The sequence below is a fragment of the Papio anubis genome, chromosome 5, assembly GCF_008728515.1.
Source record: "Papio anubis isolate 15944 chromosome 5, Panubis1.0, whole genome shotgun sequence".
NCBI lineage: Eukaryota > Metazoa > Chordata > Mammalia > Primates > Cercopithecidae > Papio > Papio anubis.
Window position 1 is genome coordinate 63,953,217 of NC_044980.1, and position 24,342 is coordinate 63,977,558.

General features: G+C 41.9%; 1 protein-coding gene across 3 annotated transcripts in view; it reads left to right on the forward strand.

The window, feature by feature from the left end:
- Positions 1-24,342, forward strand: part of CDK7 (cyclin dependent kinase 7) — a 47,851-nt gene that overhangs the window by 18,121 nt on the left and 5,388 nt on the right. Inside the window, exons 3-9 of one of the 3 annotated variants that reach the window (XM_031666200.1) lie at positions 496-529; positions 2,656-2,723; positions 3,506-3,574; positions 7,175-7,285; positions 9,281-9,399; positions 12,208-12,307; positions 21,160-21,246. In XM_031666200.1, coding sequence (XP_031522060.1) covers positions 496-529; positions 2,656-2,723; positions 3,506-3,574; positions 7,175-7,285; positions 9,281-9,399; positions 12,208-12,307; positions 21,160-21,246 — 588 coding nt within the window. The remainder of the gene's footprint in view (positions 1-495; positions 530-2,655; positions 2,724-3,505; positions 3,575-7,174; positions 7,286-9,280; positions 9,400-12,207; positions 12,308-21,159; positions 21,247-24,342) is intronic. The other 2 variants (XM_031666201.1, XM_031666202.1) reach the window with 2 other exon arrangements.

Below are 24,342 nucleotides of genomic sequence, written 5' to 3' on the forward strand. Positions count from 1 at the left end.
GCTTGCAGTGAGCTGAGATCCGGCCACTGCACTCCAGCCTGGGCGACAGAGCGAGACTCCATCTCAAAAACAAAAAAAAGAAAGAAAAATGTAGTGTCTAAGAGCATATTATTGGACTTATTACCAACTATACCACATGTTATTTTCTGTATCTTTCCCTCCAAGTAGGCTAACTTGAAGTTACATATTTATTTTTAATCAGGGTACCCTTAGTTATTTAGTTCACATTGAACCTTGAAAAGGTAATTCTTAATTTTATTATTTGAATGTGTAGTTCGGAAACTTAAGGGACAAGGGTAGGTGTTTGATTCTTATATTGTTAATTTTGTCTTTCCGATCATGATTCCTACTCTCTTTTTGCCTGCTAGGTACATATCGGTTGCTAATTGTGTTTTTGCTGTGGTGAAGTATTTGAAATGTTTACATATTATTTGTTGATTCTAAATAATTTAACACGTTTTTAATATAGTTGGTTTTTTTTTCCCTCTCTACCAGATCAAACTTGGACATAGATCAGAAGCTAAAGATGGTAAGTATTTCATGTAATCTGACAGATAGGAAAAGTTTTATCCTTTTTTTTAAAAAAGGACAGGGTCTTGCTCTGTCACCCAGGCTGGAGTATAGAGACACAATCATAGCTCACTGCAGCCTCAAGCTTCTGTACTCAAGCAATTCTACCACCTCAGCCTCCTGAGTAGCTAGGGCTATAAACATATGCCACCACTTGTGGTTAATGTTTTATTTTTTGTAGAGATGGGGTTTGGCTGTGTTACTCAGGCTTCTCTCAAACTCCTGGCCTCAAGCTATCCTCCGACCTCGGCCTCCCAAAGTGCTGGAATTACAGGCTTGAGCCACCATGCCCAGCATAAAGTTTTCATTCTCACTGAAGAAACTAGCAAAGTATTAATTAATAAGAGTTAGCAATGGTTCTGGATAGAGTTACTGCAGTGTCCCCGAAGAGTAAAGATAGATTCAGGATAGAGGAGTAGTATTTGGTGATTTTTACCAATTGGATGTTCAGAAAAACATTCTAAATCACCCACATAAATGGAAGGCAGCAAGCTTAATTAGTTTGTCTTTCTGTCTTCATTACGGTTTTACGTGTTACAAGCCATTGTTTTTTCTGTTGCTGAGTTTCTAATTTGAAAATTCAGGATACATTTTCATGAAAGTACATAAAGCTAACTATGGAATAGATATATGGGGAAAAGATTTCATTAAACTTTCTTCCAAAGTCTTATTTATTAGGAGTCATCATAAAATAGCTCTTCTAAAAGAGACCCATTGTCTGTGTAAGTGCCAATACTATATCTTATTTTTATTTTATGTATTTATTTTTGAGACAGTGCCATGCTCTGTTGCCCAGGCTGGAGTGCAGTGGTGCGATCTCAGCTCACTGCAACCTCTGCCTCCTGGGTTCAAGCCATTCTCCTGCCTCAGCTTCCTGAGTAGCTAGGATTACAGGTGCGTGTCACCACGCCCAGCCAATTTTTTGTATTTTTAGTAGAGATGGGGTTTCACCATGTTGGCCAGGCTGGTCTCGATCTACTGGCCTCAAGTGATCTGCCCACCTAGGCCTCCCAAAGTGCTGGAATTATGAGCCACCGCACCTGGCCTATATCTTATTTTTAATTTTGAAATCTGTCATTTGTATTGGAATATATACTGTCTTATTACTAGTTTGCTTTTAGCACAAACAATATGCCACTAACATTTGTAGGGCAAGAGTAGGGAAGCTTATCATCTATATGCTGCACGCTTATATATGTTCTTAGTCTAATGGTCTTCAGATCCTGATATTCTATAGATAAAGTGAAATTTTTTTCACCATTTGTCGTAGTCTTTGTTAAGCTATTTTTTTAAAAAAGCAATATAGGCCTGCGGTGGCTCACGCCTGTAATCCCAGCACTTTGGGAGGGTGAGGCGGGTAGATTGCCTGAGCTCAGGAGTTCGAGACCAGACTGGCCAACATAGCAAAACCCTGTCTCTAACAAAAGTACAAAAAATTAGCCAGGCGTGGAGGCACGCACCTGTGGTCCCAGCTACTCAGGAGGCTGAGGTGGGAGAATCACTTGAATCTGGGAGGTGGAGGCTGCAGTGAGCTGAGATCATGCCACTGCACTGCAACCTGGCTGACAGAGTGAAACCCCATCTCAAAAAAAATTAATAATAAAAATAAAGCAATGTAAAAGAACAACAGATTTCACATAAAAATTGTCAAAGTAGCCCTTATTTTTGTGTGGAATGTTCACTATTTTCTGAGGTGACTAACCTTTCTTTAAAAATATGTGTTTGTGGCTGGGCGCGGTGGCTCACACCTGTAATCCCAGCACTTTGGGAGGCCGAGGCAGGTGGATCACGAGGTCGGGAGTTCGAGACCAGCCTGACCAACATGGTGAAACCCTGTCTCTACTAAAAATATAAAAATTAGCCTGGCATGGTGGCGGGTGCCTGTAATCCCAGCTACTCAGGAGGCTGAGGCAGGAGAATTGCTTGAACCCGGGAAGTGGAGGTTGCAGTAAGCTGAGATCATGTCACTGCACTCCAGCCTGGACAACAGAGTGAGACTCCATCTCAAAAAAAAAAAAAAAAAAATGTGTTTTTAAGGTTTGAGATTTCAGAATTACTCACATTTTGCTTTGCCTTTTTATATAGGTATAAATAGAACAGCCTTAAGAGAGATAAAATTATTACAGGAGCTAAGTCATCCAAATATAATTGGTGTGAGTATGATCAAAACTGTTACTGGGATTTGGGACTGCCTTTTCTTAATATAATGGATGTTGATTAAAGGCTCAGCAAGATGACTTGTTCTAGATCAGCCTTACAGAAGCTTAAAGGAAATACATTTCCTATCCCAGTTGTTTTGGTAGACGTTGTCTTTAAAACTATACCACTGATTAAATAAATGAAATATTGACATGTAGGCTAATTTTGTCAGAAATAATTTTGAAGTCTAGGGAGCTCTAGCATATAGTGGCTGAGAGTGTGAACCTGAATTCAAAACCTTTCTTTCTGCCTGTGTGAGACTTTGAGTGTGTTTACTCACAACTCCCCAGAGTCCCTGCCCCGTAGGGTAGTTGTGAGACTAGCCAATTGAACAGATGTATCTGGAATAGTGCCTGCCATGGAAAATGTATTCATTCATTCAATGATAGCCGCTGTTATTTAGAGGAGTTCTTAAGAATCACATTTGGGACTTTTCTTTTAAATTGGAGACTGGAATGAGGTTTTCACTGGTTAATTTCTTAATTATAACTCCAAATATTTGGGGAAAGAAGTTGGGTATTTTTTTTAAGTAAAATTTAATATTTTTGTGCTTCAAAATACTAATTCCTTTAGTACTGTCCAAAAAAGGAAAATGTCAAATTAATCAAATGATTTAAGCTTTATAGGGAATTACCAACAGTTTAAATGCTTTTTAAATTTTAAAAAATTGCCTCAGTTGCTATCATACTGTCAGGTATTAAATAGTGAATCACATTTTAATTTTTTTACTTTGCAGCTCCTTGATGCTTTTGGACATAAATCTAATATTAGCCTTGTCTTTGATTTTATGGAAACTGATCTAGAGGTAAGATTAAGATTCCTGGAGAAATTCCTTTGTCCCAGTTTATCAAACAAGAACCTAAATACTTGTTTTCTACCTAAGAAGATACTGCTAGTAAAAGGAAAAAAAAAGCTTAATTTTGTTGAAATTTGGATATACTCTAAGTCAAAAGGATCTCTTGAGTTATTTTCTTCTAATCATTTAGTGATATTCCCAGTGTTACATACAAAGATTTGGATTTCATTGGCCTTTCTGCCTTCCAAGTTCCCATAGCTAGCTGACATCATTTTTGGAGAAATGAGCATTAGACCTATAAGTTTTTTGTTTTTTTTTTTTTGAGATGGAGTCTTACTCCATCGTGGAGTGTAATGGCATGATCTCAGCTCACTGCAGCCTTCACCTCCTAGGTTCAAGTGATTCTCTCACTTCAGCCTCCCAAGTAGCTGGGATTACAGGTGCCAGCATGCCTGGCTAATTTTTATATTTGAAGTAGAGACGGGGTTTCACCATGTTGGCCAGGCTGGTCTTGAACTCCTGACCTCAAGTGATCCACCCTCAGCCTCCCAAAGTGCTAGGATTACAGGCATGAGTCACCATGCCCAGCCAACGTATAAGAATTTTATTTCCGGACAGGTGCAGTGACTCACGCCTGTACTCTGAGCACTTTGAGAGGCCAAGGCAAGAGGATTGCTTAAGCCCAGGAGTTCAAGACCAGCCTGGACCACATAGTGAGATCCTGTCTCTACTTTAAAAATTATATTAAAAAATAAAGAAGCTTATTTCCATGTAACCAGAGTAATGTCATTCTTTTGAAAGCCAAGTTTGTTTTGTTTTTTGGTTTTTGTTTTTGAGAGAGTTTCGCTCTGTTACCCAGGCTGGAGTGCAGTGGCGTGATCTCAACTCACTGCAACCTCTGCCTCCCAGGTTTAAGCGATTCTTGTGCCTCAGCCTCCCGAGTAACTGGGATTACAGGCACCCATCCCCATGCCCAGCTAATTTTTGTATTTTTAGTAGCGATGGAGTTTCACTTTGTTGGCCAGGCTGGTCTCAAACTCCTGACCTCAAGTAGTCCACCTGCCTTGGTTTCCCAAAGTGCTAAAATTACAGGTGTGGGCCACTGCACCTGGGCAAGTTTCTTTTTAAAAAATATAAAATTCATTAATATTAGTTGAATCTCAAAAATCGAATAATCCAAGGATATGGAACGGCTGGAAGTTTGTTGTTGGTTTTTTTGTTTGTTTGTTTGTTTGTTTGTTTTTTGAGATGGAGTCTCTCATTGTCACCCAGGCTGGAGTGCAGTGGTAAGATCTCGACTCACTGCAACCTCTGCCTCCCAGGTTCAAGCAATTCAACTGCCTCAGCCTCCCGAGTAGCTGGGGTTACAGGTGCCTGCCACCATGCCTGGATAATTTTTGTATTTTTAATAGAGACAGGGTTTCGCCATGTTGACCAGGCTGGTCTTGAACTCCTGACCTCAGGTGATCTGCCTGCCTCAGCCTCCCAAAGTGCTGGGATTACAGGCGTGAGCCACCTCGCATGACTGGAACTTCTTTTTTCTTTCTTTCTTTCTTTTTTGGGGGACGGAGTCTCGCTCTGTTGCCGTGGCACGATCTCAGCTCACTGCCACCTCCACCTCCCGGGTTCAAGCGATTCTTCTGCCTCAGCCTCCCGAGTAGCTGGGATTACAGGTGCCTGCCACCATGCCTGGATAATTTTTGTGTTTTTAGTAGATACGGAGTTTCACCATATTGGCCAGGCTGATCTTGAACTCCTCACCTCATGATCCACCTGCCTCAGCCTCCCAAAGTGCTGGGATGACAGGCATAAGCCAGCATGCCCAGCCCCAACAGCTGGAATTCTTATACACTGCTGGTGCGAAAGCAGTGAAATGATAAAGCCACTTTGGAAACAGCTTGGCAGTTTCTTATACAATTAAATACACACCAGCCAAATTAAAGCAAAAAAGATTTCACACAACACATTATCAGAAAGTAATAGGAACACACTAAATGCTCAGACTGGTGGTGATTGAGTCCATAGCCTATTGTGATAGGTCCTTCCAGCATCAGTACCACTAGTATTATGATCTATAATAGCATCACTAATATTGTGATTGATAATACTAATCAATAATCTTGTGATCTAGCAATACCTCTGCTAGGTATTTATCTAAAAGAAAGAGGCCGGGCACAGTGGCTCACACCTATAATCCCAGCACTTTGGGAGGCTGAGGCAGGCAGATCACCAGAGGTCAGGAGTTTGAGACCAACCTGTCCAGCATAGCGAAACCCCATCTCTACTAAAAATTAAAAAAAAAAAATTAGCTGGGCGTGGTGGCGGGTGCCTGTAATCCCAGCTACTTGGGAGGCTGAGGCAGGAGAATCAATTGAACCTGGGAGGTGGAGGTTGCAGTGAGCCGAAATTGTGCCACTGCACTCCATCCTGGGTGACAGAGTGAAACTCCCATCTCAAAAAAAAAGCCAGAATTCAGTTGGTACACAGATGTTGGGCTTTATTAATAATTGTCAAAACTGGAACAATCCAAACATCCCTCATTCTGACTGTACAAACAAACTGAAATACTACTCAGGTATAGAAACAAACTATTGATAACTGCAACAACATAGATGAATCTGAAATGCGTTATGCTAAGTGAAAGAAGCCAGGCTAAAAAGACTATGTATTGAATCATTTCATTTATATGATATTCTGGAAAAGGCAAAACAAAAGGAACCAGAAACCAGATCAGTGGTTATGGGAACTTTGGGGTAAAGGAAAGGAGTAAGTACAGAGGGGCCTCAGGGAATTTTGGGAGGTTACGGAACTATGCTTTGATTATAGTGGTGGTTACATGACTGGATGCATTTGTCAAAACGCATGGAACTATACACTAAAAAGGGTATGCTTTACCTTAAATCTGATTTTAAAAAAAGAAAAGGGGAACTTTTAGTTCCTAACTGATAAATCTAGAAATAAACTGGCATTAGGCACAGCTCACAAATAATGCCATCAAAACTCAGTCTTACACTTTAACTCAGCTCTGTTTTCTTCTCTGTTGCCTTCTTCATGTGTACAGTTCTCAATATGGTGTTCCAGATACTTCTAGGTATATGTTTGTAGAGTTTAATAATACCTGAGGAATGAAAGTGCTTTCTTTTCTTTGATTCTAGCACACTTGTCTTGTATCCCTGAACCAGTCACTTGGCCAGGAGACTGCAGTGTGATAATGGGGATGCCTGGGTCATGTGCCTACCTCTGGAGGCCTTAGGTGGGCTCAGTCCTACCTTAACCATATGGACTAAGCTGAGAAGAGATGGCTTCCCAAAGGAACACTAAATGCTATTGTTAGAAGCATTTAGAAGATGCAAGCAAAAACAACAGGTGTTTGCTACTTTCATGCAAAAGCAGTAGAGGACAAAGTACTGCTTTCTTTCCAAACCAGAAATGCTCTCCCTACCCATCTAACTCTGGAGATTCTGACAGTGCTTCCTGAGGAAACTTAGATAACCTTTCTTGAGAGTCTCCTGTATTGATACTTATATTTTAAGTCTATAAATTGTTTTATATGGTAGAGTTTATTTGAAATAATAAAGGGTACCTGTATATTGTATACTTGCTTTACAGGTTATAATAAAGGATAATAGTCTTGTGCTGACACCGTCACACATCAAAGCCTACATGTTGATGACTCTTCAAGGATTAGAATATTTACATCAACATTGGATCCTACATAGGGTAAGGTTTTTAATATTGCTTCTTTATAGCAGTCAAGTTTTATAGAGCCAATTTAGTACATAATGGCCTGAACATGTAAATTGTTTAACAATATGAATTTATAGCTGACCGTTTTATCCCATCTTTTACCTATATATTGTTCTCTTCAGTTGTTCCAGCAGTTGGTGCTGTGAGGACTCCATATTACTTTGTGAAATTTAGAACTAGAAGAGATCCAGTCCTTCATTTTTTTTTTTTTTTTGAGATGGAATCTTGTTCTGTCACCCAGGATGGAGTGTAGTGGCACCATCTTGGCTCACTGCAAGCTCCATCTCCTGGATTCACGCCATTCTCCTGCCTCAGCCTCCCGAGTAGCTGGGACCACAGGCGCCTACTACCATGCCCAGCTAATTTTTTGTATTTTTTTAGTAGTGATGGGGTTTCACTATGTTAGGCAGGATGGTCTCAATCTCCTGAACTGGTGATCTGCCCGCCTCGGCCTCCCAAAGTGCTGGGATTACAGGCGTGAGCCACTGTGCCCAGCCCCCTCATTTTTTTTTTCTTTTTCTTTTTTTTTTTTTGAGACGGAGTCTTGCTCTGTCGCCCAGGCTGGAGTGCAGTGGCGTGATCTCGGCTCACTGCAAGCTCCACTTCCTGGGGTTCACACCATTCTCCTGCCTCAGCCTCCTGAGTAGCTGGGACTACAGGCGCTCGCCACCAAGCCTGGCAATTTTTTTTTTTTGTATTTTTAGTAGAGATGGGGTTTCACCGTGTTAGCCAGGATGGTCTTGATCTCATGACCTCGTGATCTGCCTGCCTCGGCCTCCCAAAGTGCCGGATTACAGGCATGAGCCACCACGCCCAGCCCCGGCCCCGGCCCCGGCCCCCGCCCCCTCATTTTATAATAGACGAAGAGCTAAGTTGCTAAGTGACCTGGCCATGGTTATTTTTTTTTTCAAGGTTAGCTGCTGATAACAGACAGAGTATTAAAACATGGGTTTTGGCCCAGGCGCAGTGACTCACTTCTGTGTTCCCAGCACTTTGGGAGGCCGAGGCAAGCAGATATCTCAAGCCTGGGAGTTCTAGACCAGCCTGGGCAATATAGTGAAAACTCATACAGAAATTAGGTGGGTGTGGTGGTGCACACCTGTAGTCCCAGCTGCTCAGGAGGCTGAGGTCGAGGAATCACCTGAGCCCAGGAGGCGGGGGTTGCAGTGAGCTGAGACCTCACCACTGCACTCTAGCCTGGGTGACAGAGTGAAACCCTGTCTCAAAAAAACAAAAAAGAAAATAAGTCTTTTGGCTTTAAGTTCAGTATTCTTTGCGCTACAATGTTGTGGGGGAAAAAATACAGTTATAGTGATTGTCTTGGATTAACTCATACAATGCCAAAATACAACTAGAAAAGTAATGTTTCTTGTAGCTCTGAAATTCAAGGTACAAAATACAGTTTATGAAATAGTGGGAACATTCAGCTTTTAGAACAAAGCTGATAATTTAGCTAGGTAGATGCTAGCTACCTAGCTATTTAGATAAGTAGTTAAGAATATATAATTTGTAACTAGTAATTCTCATATCGTAAGTTTGGAATCCTTTTTAGGTTATTGCTGATGTCTTTTTAGCATAGATTTTGAAGAATGTCATCCTCATTCTTATACATTAACAAATGTATATTATGAAAGTTCTTTATTATTAATAGTAGGAACCATTTATCGAGTGCCTACTATGAGCCAGTTATTACACTAGACTACGGAAAATATCAGATTTAATCCTCACAGAAACTCTACGAAGTATGTAAATTGAGGCTTGGTGAAATTAAGTGCCTTACCAAGATTATATATTATAACCAATCCAATTTTGCTTTGATGGGATTTTATATCAGTGGAAAAAATATTGATTTTTTAGATTTCAGGTGTTACTGTTTTTGCAAAGTTTAAAGTTATGCCAACTAAATGTAGCACTACAGTGTTCTCCCCTACCCTGCTTATTTGTTTGTTTAAAACTTCTGTCATATAGGATCTGAAACCAAACAACTTGTTGCTAGATGAAAATGGAGTTCTAAAACTGGCAGATTTTGGCCTGGCCAAATCTTTTGGGAGCCCCAATAGAGCTTATACACATCAGGTTGTAACCAGGTAAGAATCCCTTAAAGCTACATGTGCAGGAGGTTAATCAGAAATGAGCATCAACTGGCTTCTCTGAAATATCTTGGCAGAGTTAAGGAATCATTGTTGATAGATATCCTCTTAAAAAATACTGCCATTCGGATCACAAGGTCAGGAGATCGAGACCATCCTGGCTAACACGGTGAAACCCCGTGTCTACTAAAAAAAATACAAAAAACTAGCCGGGCGAGGTGGCGGGCACCTGTAGTCCCAGTTACTCGGGAGGCTGAGGCAGGAGAATGGCGTAAACCCAGGAGGCGGAGCTTGCAGTGAGCTGAGATCCGGCCACTGCACTCCAGCCTGGGCCACAGAGCGAGACTCCGTCTCAAAAAAAAAAAAAAAAAAAAAAATACTGCCATTTGGCCAGGCGTGGTGGCTCATGCCTGTAATCCCAGCACTTGGGGAGGCTGAGGCAAGCGGATCACGAGGTCAGGAGTTCAAGACCAGCCTGGCCAATATGGTAAAATCCTGTCTCTACTAAAAATACAAAAAAATTAGCCGGACGTGGTATGGTGGTACATGTCTGTAACCCTAACTACTCAGGAGACTGAGGCAGGGGAATTGCTTGAACCTGAGAGGCAGAAGTTGCAGTGAGCTGAGATTGCGCCACTGCACTCCAGCTTGGGTGACAGAGAAAGACTCCCTCTCAGAAAAAAAAAAAAAAAAAAAAAACTGCCGTTTTTATGTTAGGTATACTTTACCGCGATGAAAAAATACACAGCCCTTTTTCAGACAGAGTTTAGCTCAATCCTAAGACATTTACCTTGTAAATGGAAACAATTTATACTTTTAGTTAGATAATCTAGAATTTCAGTGGCTATTCTTCTACCTAATCATCTGATTTTTTGGACCCATGTTTATTATTATGTTGAGCAGTCCTGATTCTGATCCTTCTATGTAAAGGAAAATTCTCTCAACAGAGCAATGTCTTGATATTTGAATTTTTCATATTGATAATTATATTTCCATTTGTATTTTTGATGTGTAAAAACAGAAAATCACATTAAATAGGAATGATAGATTTTATAATTTTTGTCCCAATGGCATTTTGTTAATTTCCAAGACCCTTTTAAGGATCTGCAAAGATTTTCAAATTCTCTATTTTTTCTTTCTGTTTTTTGAGACAGGATCTCACTCTGTTGCCCAGGCTGAAGTGTGGTTGTGCAAACAATACTCACTGTTGCCTTGACCTCCTGGGTTCAAGCGATCCTCCTATCTTAGCCTCCCAAGTATCTGGGGCCACAGGCATACCCCACTATGGCTGGCTAATTTTTTTAAGTTTTTATAGAGATGGGTTTCACCATGTTGCCCAGGCTGGTCTCAAAGTCCTGCACTCAAGCGATCCTCCCACCTCAGCCTCCAGTAGTTCTAGGATTACAGGTGTGAGCCATTGTGCCTGGCCCCAAATTCTCTATTTTAAATTATTTCACTACCTTCTTCCAAATAGATATCACTGACTATAAATCACCTAAGCCCTGAGGAGGAAGTAGGGGATGTGAGTAATTGTTTATGTAATTGCTAGAAGAGTTAAGCTCATCATTCAGGAACTCATAGAAACAGGGACCTGTGTACAAGAGCGTTGTTAACTGGTGCTTTCTCATCTACCAGTTTCTCATATTTTCTCTGTCTATAAATCAAATACTACTGGTAAGTCAAATTAAGATGAAGACTCTGAGAATTGACAATGGGATTTAGCAGTATGGACATGACTGATAAGCTTGATAAGAGCAGTTTTGGTGGAATGGTAAGGATGAAAGCCTGATTGAAAAGGTTCTTGTGTGTGTGTTTTGTTTTGTTTGAGACAGAGTCTCGCACTGTCGCCCAGGCTGGCGTGCAATGACGCGATCTCTGCTCACTTCAACCTCCGCCTCCCGGGATCAAGCAATTCTCCTGCCTCAGCTTCCCAAGTAGCTGGGACTACATGGTTGAGACTACAGGTGCCTGCCACCACACCCAGCTAATTTTTTGTATTTTTAGTAGAGATGGGGTTTCACTATGTTGGCCAGGCTGGTCTCAAACTCCTGACCTCATCATCCGCCCACCTCAGCCTCCCAAAATGCTGGGATTACAGGCGTGAGCCACCATGTCTAGCCTGGAAAGTTTTGTTGTTGTTGTTGTTGTTTGTTTGTTTGTTTGTTTTGAGACGAAGTCTTGCTCTGTTGCCCAGGCTGGAGTGCAGTGGCATGATCTCGGCTCACTGCAACCTCCGCCTCCAGGGTTCAAGTGATTTTTCTGCCTCAGCCTCCCAAGTAGCTGGGACTACAGGCATGCACCACCACACCCGGCCAATTTTTGTACTTTTAGTAGAGATGGAGTTTCACCATGTTGGCCAGGCTGGTCTCGAACTCCTGACCTCATGATCTGCCCGCCTCTGCCTCCCAAAGTGCTGGGATTACAGACGTGAGCCATAGCGCCCAGCCTGAAAAGGTTTTAAGAGAGGATGGAAGAAAAGGAATTGGAGATAGTAAGAATAGACAATTCTTTGAACTAACCAGAGAATGAGGAGGCACCTGTTAGGGGAGATAGGGTCCAAAGAAGTTTAAGGCTGGAAAAATACTAGTATGTTTGTACATTGCTGGGAAAGGTCTAGTAGAAAACAAAAGACTGATGATGTAGGAGAAAAAGGAGAGAATTGCAAGAATATTAAAACTTCACAGAAGAGTATGGTATGCAGTCCTTAAAATAAGGGATTGACTTTAAAAACAGACAAGGATCATTCATCTCTAAGAAGTGCTTTGGTAATTTCATGCTAAAATGATACTAATTTTTGTTCTTTAGGTGGTATCGGGCCCCTGAGTTACTATTTGGAGCTAGGATGTATGGTGTGGGTGTGGACATGTGGGCTGTTGGCTGTATATTAGCAGAGTTACTTCTAAGGGTAAGTCTAAATTAATGTACACACTTTAATATTGTTGTTGCAATTATTTGTTCTTATAGTTTGTATAAGAATTCTTGTCCTAGGCCAGGTATGGTGGCTAACACCTGTAATCCCAGCACTTTGGGAGGCCAAGGCAGAAGGATCACTTGAGGTCACGAGTTCGAGGCCAGCCTGGCCAACGTGGTGAAACCCCATCTCTACTAAAAATAAAAAAATTAGGTGGATGTGGTGGCGGGTGCCTGTAGTCCCAGCTACTGGGGAGGCTGAGACAGGAGAATCGCTTGAACCTGGGAGGCAGAGGTTGCAATGAGCCACGGTCATGCCACTGCATTCCAGCCTGGGCAAAAGAACAGGGCTCCATCTCAAAAAAAAAAAAAAAAAAACAATTCTTTCCTACCAATGTCCTTACAACAAAAAGCCTACAAATAGTCCAATTTTTAAAAAGCCAAATGCCGCATTTTTTTTTTTTTGAGATGGAATCTGGCTCTGTGGCCCACGCTGGAGTGCTGTGGCGCGATCTCGACTCACTGCAAGCTCTGCCTCCTGGGTTCACGCCATCCTCCTGCCTCAGCCTCCTGAGTAGTTGGGACTACAGGTGCCTGCCACCACGCCCGGCTAATTTTTTGTATTTTTTAGTAGAGACGGGTTTTCACCGTGTTAGCCAGGATGGTCTCGATCTCCTGACCTCGTGATCCACCCGCCTCGGCCTCCCAAAGTGCTGGGATTACAGGCGTGAGCCACTGCGCCCGGCCCAAATGCAGCATTTTTAAATGTTAATATGAAATGAGAATATCTTCCATTTAGGACAGTAAGAACTTTGTTGTAGATAGTTTTATACCTCAGAACATAGAAATTCACTTGTAATATGGCAGCAGCTCTATAATAATTAAATATGTTCAGATAAACTTTTGTCCTCCTGAGGGGTTTTTTGTTTGGGGTTGTTTTAAGTATGCTTTAGGAGATACATAATACCAACCACTGCAGCTACCACTCTTGAACTTAAACCTTGTGTGAGACCATTATTTTAGTTCTGTTGAAACAGAACGGATACAATGTTACTATAGCATTTCTGTGACTGAGACCATCATCTTACAGAAAAAAATCCCCTACTTCCCCTCACCAGAGAGAAAGATGCTGTCTTGGAACCTTTCTTTAGCTATAAAGTTTAGATCTCCAGAAAGACTAGCCCTTATGAATGATGAAGGTAAAGGGATATTGAATCCTTCTGAAGCTGGGAGTTTTTTTCTCTCCATATTCCGATCCCTGCTCTCCCTCTCCTCAAGCCATATGTATTTAAAGAAATTCAAACCAAGATTGAATAGCTTTTTTTATCTCCTTGAACACAGAAAACAACTTCTGTACACCGAAGAGAAAAACACTAAACTAAAAATGTTTAGTTTAAGCATAGTGGTGGCTCTTGCCTATAGTCCCAGCTACTTGGGAAGCTGAGGTGGGAGGATCACTTGAACTCAGGAGTTTGAGGCCAGCCTGGACAATATAGAAAGACCCCAATCTCTTAAAATAAAAAAAAGTAAACTCTGTGTATCATTTTGAGAAACGTACCCAATGGGCATTTGTAGAAGAAACCCCCACATTCAAACTTGGAAGGCAATATGGGAATCACAGTGCTAACAGGGGGTCCTATGAATCAGCTGGCATGATAGCTCTGCTACTTATATGAACAAGAGTATACCAGAAATCACACTGAGAATGTATCAGCCACCACAATCCATTCATGGCCAAGAAGAAAACAGAATTCCATAGCCCCTAATATTATGACTGATCACTCCATTGAAAAAGCAAGTGAAGAGAGAGAGCAGTTGAGAATACACAGGTTAGAGATTGTGAACCTGTTAACATACTTGCAAATTTGTTAGCCATTGGCATTGTTGCTGGAATCATGTTTAAAGTTATAAGGAAAATGACATGCAGACTAAAGAATAGTACTCTTCTGCCATACTTTTTGTCCTATTTTAAGCTGTCCCTGTGCTCATTTGAAAAGGTAGAAATGTTGCCCATATGAATGCTTAGCCAGGGATCACCAGATAGTTATTAAGGATCTTCAGACAGTATTGAATACTTCCAAAATGAAAGGCAGACTGAAACAAACTAAAAAGAAACTTGGAAAACATGGAAACAACAAAGCAGAAGAAAATTTACCACCCCCAGCCCGCTTTCCAAATCTTCAGAGACCTAACAGATTATAGTTCATCTATAGAATAAGCACATCATACTTTTTTTTTTTTTTTCTTTTTTTGAGACACAGTCTCGCTCTGTCGCCCAGACTGGAGTGTAGTGGCACGATCTTGGCTCACTGCAACCTCTACCTTCCGGATTCAGGCAATTCTTCTGCCTCGGCCTCCCAAGTAGCTGGGACTACAGGCGCCCGCCACCACGCCCTGCTAATTCTTGTATTTTTAGTAGAGATGGGGTTTCACCATATTGGGCAGGCTGGTCTTGAGCTCCTGACCTTGTGATCCGCCTGCCTTGGCCTCCCAAAGTGCTGGGATTACAGGCGTGAGCCACTGTGCCCGGCCCACACCATACTTTTTTAAAAGGGAAACAAATAAGAGATACTTGAAATATTAAAAGTAGAGGATAAGCCAAAGGCAAACAAAAACAGCGAAAGGAATGGGAAAGTAAGCTGCAAAACCCTTTCATAAGTAAAATCAAAAGATAAAGAGATGGCCAGGGACAGTGGTACACACCTGTGGTCCCAGCTACGTGGGAGGCTGAGGCAGGAGAATCTCTTGAGCCCAGGAGTTCAAGACCAGCCTGGATAACATTGTGAAACCCTGTCTCAATAAAAAGATAGATGGACTATAGTAGAGAAAAGATAAAATTAACAGATTGATCCAGGATTGATTCTAAAATGTACCAAGAGAAAACAAAGAAAATGGAGGGTAGGAAATCTCAAACTACTGAAGCATTGCTAGATGTGAATCGTCAGACTAAAAGTGCCATGAAGAGTACCATTATGAGGCCGGGTGCCGTAGCTCATGCCTATAATCCCAGCACTTTGGGAGGCCGAGGTGGGCAGATCACCTGAGGCTGGGAATTTGAGACCAGCCTGGCCAACATGGAGAAACCCTGTCTCTACTACAAATACAAAATTAGCCGGGTTTAAGCCGGGTGCGGTGGCGCACGCCTGTAATCCCAGCACTTTGGGAGGCCAAGATGGGCGGATCACGAGGTCAGGAGATTGAGACCATCCTGGCTAACACGGTGAAACCCCGTCTCTACTGAAAATACAAAAAAATTAGCCAGGCGTGGTGGTGGGTGCCTGTAGTCCCAGCTACTCGGGAGGCTAAGGCAGGAGAATGGCGTGAACCTGGGAATCGGAAGTTGCAGTGAGCTGAGATCGTGCCACTGCACTCCAGCCCAGGCGACAGAACGAGACGCCATCTCAAAAAAAAAGAAAAAAAAATTGGTCGGGTTTGGTGGCACACACCTGTAATCCCAGCTACTCAGGAGGCTAAGGCAGGAGAATCGCTTGAACTTGGGAGGTGGAGGTTGCGGTGAGCTGAGATCACGCCATCGCACTCCAGCCTGGGCAACAAGAGTGAAACTCTGTCTAAAAAAAAAAAAAAGAAAAAAAAAAGAGTACAATTATAAAAATTACAAAGAAAACTTTTTTTTAAAGCATTCTAAAGGCTCTGCATAAATAAATGAAAAAACAATACTTGTACCAAGACACATTATTATGAAATTTTAGAATACGAAGGGATAAGGAAAATATTTCCACAGAGAGGAAAAGTAGCATACATAGAAAAGAAAATAAAGTATTAGGGAGAAAGAATGGCATGAGCCTTCTCAACAGCAGCACTGGACTCTGGAAGTCTTCACATTGTGAGGGAAAACGATGCTCAACCCACAATTCTTTGCCTGTTCATATTTTCAGTTAGCTCTGAGGGTAACTACAGTTTATTACATCAGAAATTTACATCTAGGCCAGGCGGGGTAGCTCACTTTTGTAATCCCAGTACTTTGGGAGGCCAAGGCAGGTGGATTGCTTGAGCTCAGGAGTTTGAGACGCACTTGGGCAATGTGGTGAAACCCTGTGTCTACCAAAAATACAAAAATTAGCCGGGCACAGTATTGAGTACCTTTTTTCCCAGCTACTTAGGAGGCTGAGGTGGGAGGATCACCGGAGCCTGGGAATTTGAGGCTGCAGTGAGGTGAGACCATTACACATCACTCCAGCCTGGGTGACAGAGCAAGACACTATCTAAAAAAAAGAGAAAGAGAGAGAAAAAAATCAAGAAATTAGCCTGACATGGTAGTGCATGCCTGTAGTCCCAGCTGCTTGGGAGGCTGAAGTGGGAGGATTGCTTGAACCTGGGTAACGAGGCTGCAGTGAGCCATGTTTGTGCCACTGCATTCCAGCCTGGGCAACAGGCTAGGGTTCACCTTTAATTTGGCTCTGCAGGCGTTTCCGCGCTCTCCACCTGGTGTGTATAGGGCATTTGGGGCCTTTAGAGGGCGCACTTGCGGCCAGCAGGCTAAAGAGGCTGCAGCGAAGGCTGGGGAGCTGAACTGAGCTGGTGCAGAGACAGCACAGGAGAAAAACAGAACCAAAAAATTCACACTGAATTAGGGGTGACAGACCTTGTCTCAAAAAAATCAAAGTTTAGGGCCGGGCACGGTGGCTCATGCCTGTAATCCCAGCACTTTGGGAGGCCGAGGCGGGTGGATCACCTGATGTCAGGAGTTCAAGACTAGCCTGGCCAAGATGGTGAGATGCCTTCTCTACTAATAGTACAAAAATTAGCTGGGCGCGGTGGCGGGCGCTTGTAATTCCAGCTACTTGGGAGGCTGAGGTGCTTGAATGCAGGAGGCGGACATTGCAGAGTAAGCCAACAGGAAGACAGGAGATGCAGGGAACATGAGATTCAACACAGGAAAGAGGCAATTCAAATTCTCATTTAATAGTGAAGGAAAGTTCTGAGAAAGCAGGTATGCATCAGGTCTGGAGAGTAGCTAGTCCAGATTGGAGCAGTTGGGGTGAGGACTTCAGCAGGGGTGGCTTCCAGGAGGAAAAAAAAAAAAAAAAAGCGGGGCAGGACTGATGAATATGATTGGTTTAGTCATATAGACATTGATATTTAATAACTGGAATATTTAGCTTATATATAAACCATGTTGCCAAAGAGCGGGCGTTAGGAGTTGGTAATGGAAGGCTAGGAAATCATTACCTTTAGGAAAACTACATTGTATAAGAAGGGGATTTTGGCTCTGCACTGAGCAAAAGTTACATAGTTATCAAAAATGAGAGGGAGATGATAGGTCAAAGAACCAATTTTTATTATAAGTCTTTAGTACTATTCAGTGCTTTAACAAGGTTCATGTATTTAATATAAATAAGTCATTTTAAACACACGGTTTAAGTTCCAAAGCAGCTTTTTCTTTAAAGAGGGAAGAAGTTTTTTTAGTATGGATATTTTCAAACATGCAAAAGCAAAGACTAGTAAAATGAGCCTCTATCTGTACTCATCAACCAGTTTCAAAAGTTTCAAACATATCCATTTTATCAGTATTCTCCCACACTAGATATTTTTGCCACAAATCCCAAACATGTAATTTTATCCACGTTTCAGTATTTTTCTCTATAAGGATTCTCTCTTTTTTTTTTTTTTTTTGAGGCAGAGTCTCACTTTGTGGCCTAGGCTGAAATGCAGTGGCGTGATCTCAGCTCATTGCCACCTCTGCCTCCCAGGCTGAAACAATTCTCGTGCCTCAGCCTTCCAAGTAGCTGGGATTCAGCCATGTGCCATGACACCCAGCTAACTTTTGTGTTTTTTAGTAAAAATGGTTTTGTGATGTTGACCAGGCTGGTCTCAAACTCTAGCCTCAATTGATCCAGCCGCCTCACCCTCCCAAAGTGCTGGGATTACGGGAGTAAGGCACCACACCCGGCCATCTGTAAGGATTCTTTAATCATAACCACAATACCATTGTCATCTGAAAAAAGTGAACATTAATTCCTCAATAAAATTAAGTGTGTATTCAGATTTTCCTACTTTTTCTCATAAATGTTTTTATATAGGCTTGTTCAAATTGGGTTGTAAAATCCATACATCAAGACAGCTTAGTTTCATTTTTACATCATACAAAAGCACACCAATCCTTAAAATTGCAAGCTTGTCCACAATTTGGCCTGCAAAGTGAGGGTACAGGTGCCCTACAAAAGACAAAAGATAAGATAATCTTTTTGGGTATAAGAAGCAAATTAGCATGTCTAAAAATAGTTGTAATATTATTTAATATCCTTGTAGGATTTTTTTTTTTTTTTTTTTAAAGATGGATTCTTGTTCTGTCGCCCAAGCTGGAGTACATGGTTCCATCTCTGCTCACTCCATCTCCCGGTTCAAGTGATTCTCCTGCCTCAGCCTCCTGAGGACCTGGGACTACAGGCGTGTACCACCACACCTAGTTAATTTTTGTATATTTGGTAGAGACAGAGTTTCAGCATGTTGGCCAGACTGGTCTTGAACTCCTGACCTCAGGTGATCCATCCACCTCGGCCTCTCAAAGTGCTGGGAGTACAGGTGTGAGCCACCACACCCAGCCAGCATCCTTTTAGTTTCTATTTTTCGTGTATACTTAATATACACAATATAATAGTACAGTGTTATATACTTTAGGAATTATACTAAGTCTAGGTCCAGTCAGAAAATAGAAACCATACGTTGATCAGGGAAGTATACAGTATGAAGAAGTATTAATTATGGTGGGGGACTGGAGTAATGGATTGACAAATAAGAAGTTAGAAGAACTCTAACAATGCAGGAATAGCAAATATAAGGACCTACTACCACTAACCCCTGGGGCCAAGACAGATCACCCAGGGTAGACTGTCCCCAGGGCTGAGATCTAGATCCAGTTGAATACGGCATATGTGTCTCACCAGAAGGCAGAGAAATTACTGTTGCTTTTTGCTGGTGAGACTTGCTAGAAATCTGCTTACTGGAAAGGGCTGGCAATCTGTGCTCTAGGGTGCTAGGGAAAGGTGTCCCTCTGGAAGCACCCTGCTAGAAAACTGCCTGGCAGGGTGAAGTAGGGGCTAGCTGGCCTCTCTGCGCTGCAGGAACAGCACTGGAGAAACTGCCCTTTCTGCCCATGCTGCAGAAGCCTGGTGCTAGAGAACCTGTGGGTGCTGCAGCAGTCAGCTGAGCAAGCAAACTGGAACCAGGAAGCAAAACCTTTTCCTTCCTGTACTGTCTCTCCATCATCCTCTACTGACAAAGCATGTTTCTTGGCAAGGGAAAAATATTTAAAGAGCCCAGAACCATTTTCACAAAGCAGGTAAAAAAGGTGAATTTGGAACTGAAAAGCAGCACATTGGTAACTGGCACTGGGGTTGGTTGTCTTGTTTGTTTTTGCTGGTAAGAGTCGACAATAATCAAAATGTTGGAGATATGATACTTAATGTCATGTCTTCTCAGTGAGTCTATAAACTGTTCCAAGGCCCTTAACAGTGCTGGAGGCCATTATTGTTCACAGTATATCTTTCATATATTTACATAGATGTCTGAGAGTGAGTTGGACAGTAATCTCTATAAATAGCAGGGATATTGACCCTGTCTCATCAGCTCACCAATTTTTTTGAGGTTCTAATGAAGGTTACTAATTTTTAACTTGTAATTATTTGTCCTCTTCTGAAGTTTGTCTTTACACCTCTTCAAAGAAAGAGTTTGTTAAGAAATTGCATAAATATGATTGGTGTATTCTCTTCCTTCTCAGCTTTGTGCCTGCCTTTTGCTAGAATAGTTTTCTTCTTCCAACTTAGACTGTTCCTCAGGCTAACTCCTATTCATCCTTCACCTTTCATGCCACTTGCTCTATGAAGCCTTCCCTGACTCATCTAGAATAAGTTAGGTGCTCTTTCAGTGTGGTGTAAGATCTTATACTTACTCAACACACTGAATTGTAAATGCTTGTTTATGTGTATCAGCATTGCTTACCACATCCACCTCAGGGGAGCGCAGGGAATGTCCTGTTTTCCTCTTTTAATTCCTGAGGCTTAGCACAATGTCTGTTATATGGTGAGTGTTTATTAAAATTTGGAGTGAATAAAATGGATAGTAAAGGTGCTGTTTTGTTAGTTAGCAGTGGCAGGATCTAATAACATATCCAATATACTTCATACTAAATTTTCAATATTTGTTGCAGAGTTTTTTAGTTTTTCGTATTAAATTTATAGTATTTGTCTAACAAATATCAAAAACCACCTCGAAGGCCGAGCGTGGTGGCTCACACCTATAATCCCAGCACTTTGGGAGGCTGAGGCAGGCGAATCACGAGGTCAGGAGATTGAGATCATTCTGGCTAACATGGTGAAACCCCATCTCTACTAAAAATACAAAAAAAAAAATTTAGCCAGGTGTGGTGGCGGGCATCTGTAGTCCCAGCTACTCGGGAGGCTGAGGCAGGAGAATGGCGTGAACCCAGGTGGTGGAGCTTGCAGTGAGCTGAGATCACGCCACTGCACTCCAGCCTGGGTGACAGAGCGAGACTCTGTCTCAAAAAAAAAAAAAAAACCACCTCAAAGCCTGGTGTGTTGGCTCATGCCCGTAATCCCAGCACTTTGGGAGGCCAAAGTGGGCAGATAGACTAGCCTGGCCAACATGACAAAACCCCATCTCTACTAAAAACACAAAAATTAGCCAGGCATGGTGGCGTGCCCCTGCAGTCCCAGCTACTCGGGAGGCTGAGGCAGGAGAATCGCTTGAAACGAGGAGGTTGCAGTGAGCCAGGATCGCATCACTCACTGCAGCCTGGGTGACAGAGCGAGACTCTGTCTCTCTAAAAAAAAACCCACCTTGAAAAGTCTCCCTCTTACTTTCTTTCAGGTTCCTTTTTTGCCAGGAGATTCAGACCTCGATCAGCTAACAAGAATATTTGAAACTTTGGGCACACCAACTGAGGAACAGTGGCCGGTAAGCCTTTATGCATTTTCTTTGAAATGCAATTAGGACTCTATAAAGTTCTTAAATTGTCATATGCTTTATATAATGCTGTCACGTGAATATTAAAGACATTTATTAATTATAATTTACTTATAATATGTACTCAGAACATTTTAAATGATAAAGTATATAAAGTAAAAAGTTACAATTGTGATATACCATCCACCCTCTTGTATACCTGTAGTCCTTTCCCCTGACCCCAGTAATCCCGACCTTGGGGTAATCACTGTTAACAATTCACTGTAAAGCTGTGTTAGGAGTGTATATGCACACTACAAACATAAAAGAGTTGCATGTTCTTTCACTCCTTAACAAAAGCGGTTTCACGTCTTACATATACACGATGTGAACCCACGACATACATAACCCATTACACACACACACACACACACGTAGGTGTACATATATGTATATATGATGTTTCTCTTAGATTTTTTTAAAATTAATTTTTGTATATGTATATTTTTTATATTGATGGGTTTTCACCATGTTGCCCAGGCTGGTCTCAAACTCCTAGTCTCAAGCAGTTCTGCCTCAGCCTCCCAAAGTACTGGGACTATAGGCATGAGCCATCGTACCTGGCTAACATGATTTTCTAAATAGCAGTTGCTTACTGATGTTTCTCTTCTATTTTTTAAAAATTAAACTTCTTGGTGGGGTGTGGTGGCTCACACCTGTAATCCCAGCACTTTGGGAGGCCGAGGCAGGCAGATCATTTCAGGCCAAGAGTTTGAGACCAGCCTGGGCTATGAAGCGAGACTCTGTCTCCAAAAATAAAAAATAAAATTAAAAAATAAACTTATTTTGAGAATATTATTCACGTGCAATTGTGAATATATAATTCACAATTATGTATCGTGGCTGGGCACAGTGGCTCACGCCTGTAATCCCAGCATTTTGGGAGGCGGAGGTAAATGGGTCACTTGAGCCCAGCAGTTTAAGACCAGCCTGGGCAACATAGTGAGACTTCATGTCTATGAAAAATAAAAATTAAAAAAAATTACCAGGCATGGTGGTGCACACATTATGGTCCCAGCTACTCAGGAGGCTGAGGTAGGAGGATTGCTTGAGCCCAGGAGCTCAAGGCTGCAGTGAGCTGTGATTGCGCCACTGTGCTTTACTAGCCTGAGTAACAGAGTGAGTCCCTGCCTCAAAACGATAATAGTAATATTGCAGACATATTTCACAGACCCTTTACCCAGCTTTTACAAGATGGGAGCATCTTGTAAAATCAGTGCAGTATCACACTAGGATGTTATAGTCAAGATACAGAGTATCACCACAAGAATCTCTCATGGTATTCTTTTATAGCTTTGCTTACTTTCCTCCTACCCGCTCCTTAACTCTTGGCAATCACTAATCTGTCCTCCAACTCTGTAATTTTGTCATTTCAAGAATGTTATGTAAATGGATAAATGGAATCACACAATACATAACTTTTTGGGATTAACTTTTTCATAGCCATCATAAATGGAAGTTCATTCAGGTCATTGCATGTTAATAATTCATACTCTCTCTCTCTTTTGTTAACTGCTGAGTATTGTGTGGATTTATTTCACAGTTTCTTCAACCGTTCACCCATTGAAGGACGTCTGTATTTGTGTTGTTTCCAGTGTGGGGCTATTACCAATAAAACTGCTCTGAACATTTATGTACAGTTTTTTATATAAGAATATATTTTTATTTCTCTGGGATAAATGCCGAGGAGTTCAGTTCTTGAATCATATGGTAGTTCCATATTAATTTTTAAATAACCTGTGAAACTCCAGAGCAGCTATACTGTTTTACATTCCCCCAGCAGTAAATGAATGCTCCAGTTTCTTGGAATCTTCTCCAGCATTTGGTGGTGTCACTTTTTAATCTTAGGCATTCTAATGAGTGTGTCATGATAGCTCATTTTGATTTTAATTTTCACTGCCCTAATGGCTAATCGTGTTGAATATCTTTTCTTGTGGTTATTTGCCATCTTGAGTTAAATGTCTCTTCCCCATTTTCTGATTGGATTCTTTGATTTTTGACTGTTGAGTATTGAGAGCTCTTCATGTATTCTAGATAGTAGTCCAAAAAGTATATGTAGTTTGCAGATGTTTTCCCTCATGCTGCCTTTTCATCCCCTGCAAAACTGTAATCAAGTTTGTTACTTTTTCTTTAATTGATCATCCTTTTGGTGTCAAGTCAAAGAGCTCTTGTGCCCAGCCCAAAGATTTTTTTTTTTTTTTTTTGAGACGGAGTCTCGCTCTGTCGCCCAGGCTGGAGTGCAGTGGCTGGATCTCAGCTCACTGCAAGCTCCGTCTCCCAGGTTCACGCCATTCTCCTGCCTCAGCCTCCCGAGTAGCTGGGACTACAGGCGCGCGCCACCTCGCCCGGCTAATTTTTTGTATTTTTTGGTAGAGACGGGGTTTCACTGTGTCAGCCAGGATGGTCTCGATCTCCTGACCTCGTGATCCGCCCGTCTCGGCCTCCCCCCAAAGATTTTTTGACAATTTTTTTTTCTTTTTTTTTTTTTCGAGACAAGATCTGGCTCTGTTGCCCAGGCTGGAGTGCAGTGGTGTGATCTCAGCTCACTGCAACCTCCACTTCCCGGGCTCAAGCCATCCTCCCACCTCAGCCTCTTGAGTAGCTGGGACTGTAGGCGTGCACCACCACGCCCAGCTAGTTTTTGTGTTTTTTGTAGAGATAGGGTTTCTGCATGTTGCCCAGGCTGGTCTGAAACTCGTGAGCTCAAACAGTTTGCCCGCCTTGGCCTCCCAAAGTGCTAGAATTACGGCCATGAGCCACTATGCCCTTGGCCGTGACAATTTTTTTTGTATTTTTTTTTCTACAAGTTTTTTTTTGTAGTTTTACGCTTAAGTCTAAGATCTGTTTAGAGTTTACCTTTATATGATGTATGAGACTTAAGGCAAGGTTCAGTTTTTGTTGTTTTTTTTTTTTTTGGAGACGGTCTTACTCTGTTGCCCAGACTGGAGTGGGGTCTCACTTTCTTGTCCAGGCTGGTCTCGAACTCCTGAGCTCAAGTGACCCTCCTGCCTCAGCCTCCCAAAGTGCTGGGATTACAAGCGTGAGCCA